We start from the raw sequence: 8753 nt of genomic DNA, 5'->3' as shown, positions 1-8753 counted from the left end.
CAACAATTGTGGTTCTTTTAAATCTTTACTTTCACTTTTGGAAGTGATGTTATTTTTCCCGCTAAAAGCACACGTAAACGTGAGTCGCGCTAAAATGGAAGACGATTTGAGTATGCCCGTTTCCGGTAATTTCCAAAATTAAAGTGTCAGTGCACATCATTAATCAGGCGACGATTCACACAAACAAAAATCCGTGTCTCTTATTTTGAAAAATCCGTACCTCTTATTTTGAAAAATGTTTTGGTCGAATCGTTTCTCTAGGTAAAATCGCCGCGGCTCATCCGACGTGCTTCTGAAACACTACAGAAGTAAACACAGGTAGTTTATATTTTGAGATATTGTTAATCAGATTGTGTGGTCACATTAGCTTTAGATAGTTTATACGTTTTTGCATATATTGGCGCTGTTTGCTTTACATCAAAGCATTGCACAAAAAAGTTGTGACATGCAAAATTAAGTATTTTAATAGTAAAAACGTAAGGTTGCGATTTACTCAATGTGGCAAAAGTGTGAGACCGCGTTCAAATTTGTGTGTTTTTATCGAAACCTTGGAATAAAGGGTAGTTTTAGTATTTTGAAGAGTTTAAAGCAAATAAGAACTTAAATGTTGAAGAAATATTTATGATTGTGTTGGATTCATGTACATTTTTACCTTAAAATGTTGACTCAAATTGGTATGCTGAAAATGAGTCATTAAAATTTTTAAATCCTAATTATATTAGATGGATATAGGTATGAGTAAATGGATAGACAAAAATAACATTTGGAGAATTTTTTATTATTTTTTTTTATTATTTTTTATTTTTACATTTCCCCCCAGGTAAATCTCACAATGTCTAAGATAGCCAAGGAGGAAGTCTCTGACATATCCCCGGTCTTATTCCTGGACATCAGTGGACAACCAATGCGATTCTATTTAAGACCTGGTCCTACTAAAATGGAGCTTTATCCATTGATAACAAATGGAGGTGGCACTATGTGTCGGAATCAAGAGCCGGGCTCCATTTTACTGGTCGACCCTGGGGACGTGACTAGTGCCATGGCAAACACTGGACAAACATACACCTCTACTCAGTTTATCAGAGATTGTATAGAGCAGAACCAACAATTAGATATAGATGGATACACACTTACTGTTGGGCCATCTGTCAAGACAAGGATGGCATCCCGTAGCCAAAGCAATGGACGTTTGGGATATTCGCAAGAAGATGATACAGCCATATTGAATTTTATGGAAAAACGGCATCATGAAGCTAAAGGCATTCTTGTTTGGAAAGAAATGGAGAAACGTCATGTCACAGACCATAGCTGGCAGTCCATGAAGGATCGGTTTCTAAAGCACCTGCAGCATAAGCTCTTAAAGAAAAGCCCAGCAAAATGTCCAGACACTGCCTCTAAAAAGAAACCTCTTACCTTTATTGACAGCTCCTCGTTTATGGAGAACATCGCCCGAGCCTCAGCACAGACTGATGCTTCACAAAAGTCACCCCGGAAGTCAGTGGTTATCTCAGAAGCTGCTAAAACACGAAGCGCCACTGAGAGCAACTTGTATCCAACTGTGCAGACAAATCCCTCAGCTTCTTCTGATAGAGCGAGTTCAGCAACAGATGCGGTTAAGGCAGCAGGGGAACCATCACAGTCCTCAAGTAATGATGACAAGCTGGAATCTCGTGTCCAAGTTGAAGACCAGGATAGTACTCAAGAGCAACCTCAGCCAGTCAATGAAGGACCTGAAATGTCTAAAAGACCAAGATTGGGGGAAGATTGTGATGGACAAGACTGTCCAGATGGTGATGCTTTTTCATAAAGGTTGTTCGTATGACTTGTGCGCTGTTTTGCAAATCTTCAAAAGTCATACAATCTGCTTAGTGAGGAACAGACCAAAGTTTAAGTTGTTATTTGCTTAAATTTATCTCAATTGTTAGCTCTCAAATCTCGTTTGAGCCACATATTTGCCACATCGCGCTCATTGTGAATCGTGATCGATTATAATACATGATAGAATGAATTCCATTTAGCATCATTGATGTCAAACCTGACATGATGCAAATTCTCACCAGGTTTGAATACGTGCATGTGCAAATGGGGTTTTAGAGCTGTGGCGGAGGTAAAGATTTTCAGTGATTTAATTTTCATCTTATATTTTCAACAACTTTAGACTGTTCATCACAAAAAGCCATTGTGTGGCTTCGGCAAACTTGAAATATTGCGGACAAGGCATATTAACAACTTTCATTGTACTTTAATAGTGCTAATTTATTTTATTTTTTTTTAGTTGCTAGTTGCATTCTTTTTGTGTTTGTTGTATGAACACCTCAAGAAGCTCTGTCCAAAAATTATCTTCTCTCTTTTTATTTAGGGTCAAATGTAAATTCCTCATCCCTCAGTGAAACCAGACAAACAGCCTGCAAACCCTCGACACTCTCCTCTAAGAAACTTGGCATTCTTGCAAAAGCAGCAAGAGAGTTTGAGGACACTGATGTGGTAAGATCGAAGACCGTCAACCTTGAATATTTTAGAAATGTAGATGGGTCATTCCGTGTCAACTCTAAAATAAATGCCATGGATCAATATTTACTAAGAAATTAATTATTTTGGAGAGGGGGTACAAATAACAATTTCGCCTGTGATTTTGGATCAAAACTACAGTTTAAAAAGTAACCTTAGAAAATTGTCAGTGTCTTTTTATATGTATTTTTACACATAGGCTAGATAAGTAGGTCTGTTACTAAAATCTGTTAATTTCAGCACACAGCATTATATGCCTATTGCATGAGTCCCCAAAAAAATTAATACAACTTTTGGATTCTGGTTCAGAACAAACTTTCCCTTTGTAACATCATTTTAAGGCCCTATATGGTTAAATATGGGGCTCTCAATGTTGCTTCATTTGAACATTTTTACATTTTATATGTTTTCAATAGATGAAATCTAAATTCTGGTCATATGGTATTCAAATATTTTTTCTTGTACAATAAAACAAAGGTCTGATGGACAAATAATGTTGAAAAGAGTAGCATAAAAACAATGTCAAAATTAACAACATGTCTAGCTCAATACTAAATAACCAATCACAGAATGAATAACAGTTTCAAAATATAATCAAAATATGATTATTGGGTGTTATTCTATAGAGACCCACATTTTTCAGAGGAGTAATATTAAAGAACTGATAGGTGATTAAATAGAAAAGAGTACATATAGATAAAGAATCTTGGTCACATCGATTATCTGACTATTTTTTGGAGACCCATCAAATGGTGCCGTTTATCAGTAGAGCCAATATTAAAGAACCGATAACTGATTAAACAGAAAAGAGTGAATATCGAGAAAGAACATCTGTCAAATCAATTATATGGTGCTATTCTTTAGAGACTCACCAAATGGCATAATGTATGGGTTGACCCAAATTAAAGAACCAATGTCTGATTAAGTGGAAGTGAAGACCGGAAAAGAACATTGGTCAAACTGATTATCAGGTCCTATTCTCTAGAGCAGGGGTCCCCAAACTTTTTTCTATGAGGGCCACATCATTTTTCCTTTCTATAATGGAGGGCCGTAGTCTAACAGAAAATGGCATGGGCCGGATTGATTTATTGTGGCGATTTTATTATGATTTTAAATGGATTTACAGTATTATGCCTCCTAATGCTAGATTAATTTATTATTTATGCACCATACATATCAAGTGATATATAGCCTATTAAAAGAGCATTATTACTATCGTAATGACATTTTTTCATATTCATTGCTATTGAAATCAAATTATTTACTTACTCATGCGTATTAGGCTAATCAGTGTGAACTATGGGCTTGTTTCTGGCTGGTGAGAAGTCCAATGTCAGGTTCCATTCCTGTCACAGCCAGTCTCAAAGACTGATGTAAATGTTTATCAGTGAGTCTTGATCTCATTTGATTTTTCATCAGTTTCATGCGTGAAAAGGTTTGCTCACAGATATATGTGCTGCCAAAAAGTGTGGACATCTTCTTTGCATTCCTTCTGATGTTTGGGTAGGTCTCGTTAGGGAGGGCAGTATAGAATTCAATGAGACTGTTGGGCTTAAACGCGTCTTTCAGTTCTGTAACTCAGCCAACTCAAACTGATAAGAAGGCAGGGCTTCGACAATGTCAGCAGCAAAAGGGTTCTGAAAAAGGCGGATTTCTTTAGCGTGGACATGTAGCTCACGGAATCGCACATCAAACTCCGCCTTCAGCATTTCCAGCGCTTCCACTGACTTTTCAGCTGGGAATGGGACCTCTGGTTTCTCAGCTGAGAGGCTTTGGGTAACAGGGGGATGGGTGAAGTCTTGCTTTTGCACTTGTCCCACAAGCAGTGCTAGTTTCACCTCAATTGCTTTTATGTGGGAATACACGTCACATATTAGTTTCCCCTTGCCTTGGAGCTGCACGTTGAGACCATTCAACATTTCGGTCACATCTGTTAAAAAGGCGAGGTCCCATTTCCATTTTGTGTCGATCAGTTCTGGGACAGTTTTGCCCTTTGTCAGAAGAAAAACATTGATTTCGGGTAGCAGCTCGTAAAAACGCCTCAAAACTGTGCCCCGGCTTAACCATCGGACTTCTGTGTGGTAAAGCACATCTCCGTGAGAAGACTCTAGCTCGGACAGAAAGACTTGGAACTGCCTGTGTTTAAGTCTGTTTGCTCTGATGAAGTTTATACATGACACCACCACTTTCATAATCGATTCCCACTTCAGAACTTTGCAGCACAGTGCTTGCTGGTGAATTAGGCAGTGTACTTGTAAAGGGGACATGAGACCTCTATCCTCCATTTCTCTATTCATGCGTCCTATCAGTCCCCTTGACGCGCCAACCATACTAGGAGCTCCGTCATTCGTGATGCTGGCCAGCTTAGACCAGTCTAGATCCAACTCTTCTATCGTTTGGCACACTTTACCAAAAATATCCTCCCCTGTCGTAGTACCTTTGAGACTTTTTAGGGCTGCCAGCTCCTCGGACACTTCAAAGTTTGAGCTAACTCCATGAAAAAAATGAGCAGCTGTGCTGTGTCCTGCACGTCATTACTTTCATCCAGCGCTAATGCAAAAAAATCTAATTCTTTCACTTTTTCCTTCAGCTGGGCATATTATACCCCATTTCTTCAATTCGTCTGGTGATTGTACTTGCGGACAGACTCACCGCATTTAAGACGTCTTTCTTATCGGGGCACACCTCCTCCGCAACAGCATTCATACATTTCTTTACGAACTCACCATCACTGAATGGCCTACCGCAGGTTGCAATCAGTTTATCTACCTGAAAGCTAGCTCGAATGGATGACTGGTTCAACTGGGTTTGCCGTCCAGCAGATAGTCCACAGATAGTCCACTTTTTAGCTTCGACACTTTGTCTGCTCTCATTTGAAAAAAATAATCACTTGTCCACTTTTGGTTAAATACCCTGCATTCTGAATCAACTTTTCTCTTTCCCAACCGTTTGGCCATTTTGTTGTCACTTTAAATTTTCTTGCTGGATCGCGTGCACCCGCTCGATCACGATGGAACGTTAATCCGGGTGAATCTAACAAATAATTTGGCTACTTTAATAATTATAACTAAGGGAAATTTTATTTTGAAAGCCAATATGTATTATCAAATACAAATATGATATGATTAAAACATATTTAAAATTAAATTGTAAAAATATTTCTCTGCATGGCATTGTTCAGAGGGCCGGTCCAAATGTGGGGGCGGGCCGTATTCGGCCCGCGGGCCGTAGTTTGGGGACCCCTGCTCTAGAGACCCAACAAATGGCGTCATTTATGGGTTGACCCAATATTAAAGAGCCGATAACTGATTAAATAGAAAAGAATACATATCTGAAAAGAATCTTGGTAATATCAATTGTCAGACTGTTCTTTGAAAACCCAAAGAAATTATTAGACAAATTATGCCATTTAACACTAGAGGCAATGTTAAAGAGCCGATAACTGATTAAGTAGAAAAGGGTGAATATCGAGAAAGAACATCGGTCTAACTGATTATCGTGTGCTATTTTTAGAGCAGCGTTTTAACCGGGGTGCTGTCTGGCTAGATCAGGGGGGCCATGTAAAACAATCCTTCAAACATTTCTAAAATCTTAATATGCTAAAAAACGTAATATCCTACATTTTTCAAAAGAAACAAGTGATAATAATAATATAATAATACTTTTGCATCTCTCTTTCTCTCTCTCAAGTGTAGCATTCCACATTGGACGCTTGCATATTTTAATTTAGGATATTTACTGAACTTAAAGATGCATAAACCCGTTAATTCGACATGCATATGGCACTAGACTGCATCTCTGCAAACGAGCGACGTGATAAAACCATCACTCTTGTTTATAATCAACTAAACTGTCTACTTCACAAGCTTGTGACATTAGAGCTATTGCCTCATCACATCGTGGTACTCACTTATATAACATTATCTTTGACAAGAAAGAAAGAAAGAAATTGCAAAAATACTTTGCGGTAAAGAGAAACGCTTAAAACGGACAATTCATCATCATGATAAACACCTGTTACCTCTGTCATCTCCATCTGACCGACTGTATATTTATTTATCTGCAATGTGAATAAGCTTGAAGTCAAAAATGATTTTTTAAATGCGTTAAAACTAGTTTATTTTTAAATGATTAATATTTGAAAAACTTTTGTCCACCAAATCAAAGTCACGTGGCACAACCAACATGTAGGGAGAAATTTTGTTGTCATGTGACAAAATTCATGAAACATTTGTAATTGATTTAGCAGCAAGTTCTCCTCTGGTGCCATTTATCGGTTGACTCAATGGTAAAGAACTGTTAACTAAAAAGAGTGACTATTGGAAAATAATTTCAGTCAAATCAATTATTGGGTGCTGTTCTTTAGAAACCCACCAAATCGTATCATTTATCGGTAGGCACAATATCAATGAGCCCATAACAGATTAAGCAGAAAAGAATGAATATTGGTTAATAATGTCAGTCAAACCGAGTATCTCTAATGCCCATGTAATGTTATTGCTCCACAGATGGATGATGAAAGTGAAGAGGGCGAGGGTCCAAGTGAAGCACCATTGACCAAGCCCTCAGACCCCCAAGAAAGTTCAGCCACCCCTGATAACTTTGCAAGAGAACCAGAAAGTCAAGCTGAGCACCACGAACCCCAAAAACGTTCACCGGAAGACTTTTGCAATGGGGTAACACGGATGCCAGCAGATGAAGGTTCAGGGCCCAGTAGCACAGCTGTCTGTATAACTTCCAGTGCCCATAACTTCATCTTTGACTCTGAAACACAAGAAGACCACACCCAGTCAAGTCAAGAGGAAGCACTCTCAAGGGACTTGCTCGAGGTCAAACAACACATCATGAGCTTGATGGGAGAGTCCAAGAAAGATGTTATTGAGGTGACCAAGATGCTGTTGAAAGCCAATGGTGACCTCACAAAAGCTAAGTTGTATTTACTAGAGGGATACAACAGTGAGATGCACGGGCCCCTCTGGACCCGTCTAGATGATGAGATACTCTTGTTAGGTGATCCATATGAACTTGAGCAGCTTCAGTTGAAGTACGGAGAGGAGGCTGTGAACAGTAGGAAAGCCTTTCTCAAGACTGTTGTTAATTGAGAGGGTTTGTTTGGTTTGATGGGCAAATGCATCTTGTCTCACAGTTTTGTAAACTCGGTTTGATGTTTTTAGCTTAATTTTACATTGAAAGTTTTAAATAAGTACTTTGCCTACAGTAAATTTGTTAAATATAAAATAAAGTATTTTTATAACTGTGTAGCAGTGCGTTAAATGCATTTTTAAATGCAATATAATCCAAACAGTGTACATGCACATTCACACATTTATCTATTATAGAGCTGTTCAGGTTGAACTCCAAAAACCAGGAAGAAACGTTGCTTTTTTTAAGCCATGGGTTCCCTCTGGATTTTCCTTTTGGCTTTTATAATGGCCCTTACAAAAATTGAGAGTGCATGGCAAATTTGCCACTGATAATTTTCAAATGCAAGTGAGCTTTGCTGCAAATTATCCATTGTCTCCAGAGGTTTGCTGCAGGTTCACCACTACCAGTGAAGAGCTGCAAACGTTTGCGGTGAATGACAAGCTCATTTGCATGTGAAAAATGAGTGGCAAGTTTGAGGCTAGTTTGCCAGAAATCTAGATTGTAAGAGGGAGTTTCTAGATTTATGAGCAAAGTAATGTCTATTGTAAACATTAATTTAAGACACTTGGATGTTTTGTTTTACAACATAAATAAAACAAAATCATACCCTAAAAGTGAATTTTGAAACCAGTGTTTTTATTTATTTTAAATATGTTGCTAACAAGTTGCTAGATAAGGACTACAATGGCTTGCCGTTTCATCAGGCAATTACACATTGCTTGAGGTAGTTGTGGTCCAAATTTAGAAACTTTTTTTTGTACATTTTTATTAACTTAAGTAATGTTTACAACTGACCTTATTTTACTGAAGAGTTTTTATGATGATTCTTTTTGAGGGAGCCCATGGCAAATTAGCTTTTTGGGTTTGCCTACAAAATTGATGTCGCCGCTAAACGGCTCTTTGACTTTTCTTGTACATACACTGGCGGCCAAATTTTTGGAATAATGTACAGATTTTGCTCTTATGGAAAGAAATTGGTACTTTTATTCACCAAAGTTGCATTCAACTGATCACCATGTATAGTCAGGACATTAATAACATGAAAAATAACTATTATAATTTGAAATATAATTTAAACTACTTCATTCTAACTGACATTC

General features: G+C 38.0%; 1 protein-coding gene across 1 annotated transcript; it reads left to right on the top strand.

Annotated features, from left to right (window-relative positions):
- Positions 1–243: 243 nt before the first annotated feature.
- On the top strand, positions 244–8240 carry LOC127639368 (telomeric repeat-binding factor 2-interacting protein 1-like). Its single transcript, XM_052121330.1, has 4 exons — positions 244–318; positions 821–1790; positions 2360–2484; positions 7017–8240. Exons 2-4 carry the CDS (start codon positions 833–835, stop codon positions 7608–7610), a joined length of 1677 nt encoding a protein of 558 aa, XP_051977290.1. The 5' UTR covers positions 244–318; positions 821–832; the 3' UTR covers positions 7611–8240.
- The last annotated feature ends 513 nt before the right edge of the window (positions 8241–8753 follow it).

The sequence above is a fragment of the Xyrauchen texanus genome, chromosome 48, assembly GCF_025860055.1.
Source record: "Xyrauchen texanus isolate HMW12.3.18 chromosome 48, RBS_HiC_50CHRs, whole genome shotgun sequence".
NCBI lineage: Eukaryota > Metazoa > Chordata > Actinopteri > Cypriniformes > Catostomidae > Xyrauchen > Xyrauchen texanus.
This window is presented reverse-complemented; position numbering and strand designations above follow the sequence as displayed.

Bases quoted from the DNA above. Each gene is read 5' to 3' on its own strand.
- LOC127639368 (XM_052121330.1), top strand. From the start codon at position 833: ATGTCTAAGATAGCCAAGGAGGAAGTCTCTGACATATCCCCGGTCTTA. The intron at 1,791-2,359 runs GTGATGCTTTTT...CTTTTTATTTAG, and splicing joins TGGACAAGACTGTCCAGATG to GGTCAAATGTAAATTCCTCA. The intron at 2,485-7,016 runs GTAAGATCGAAG...ATTGCTCCACAG, and splicing joins AGTTTGAGGACACTGATGTG to ATGGATGATGAAAGTGAAGA.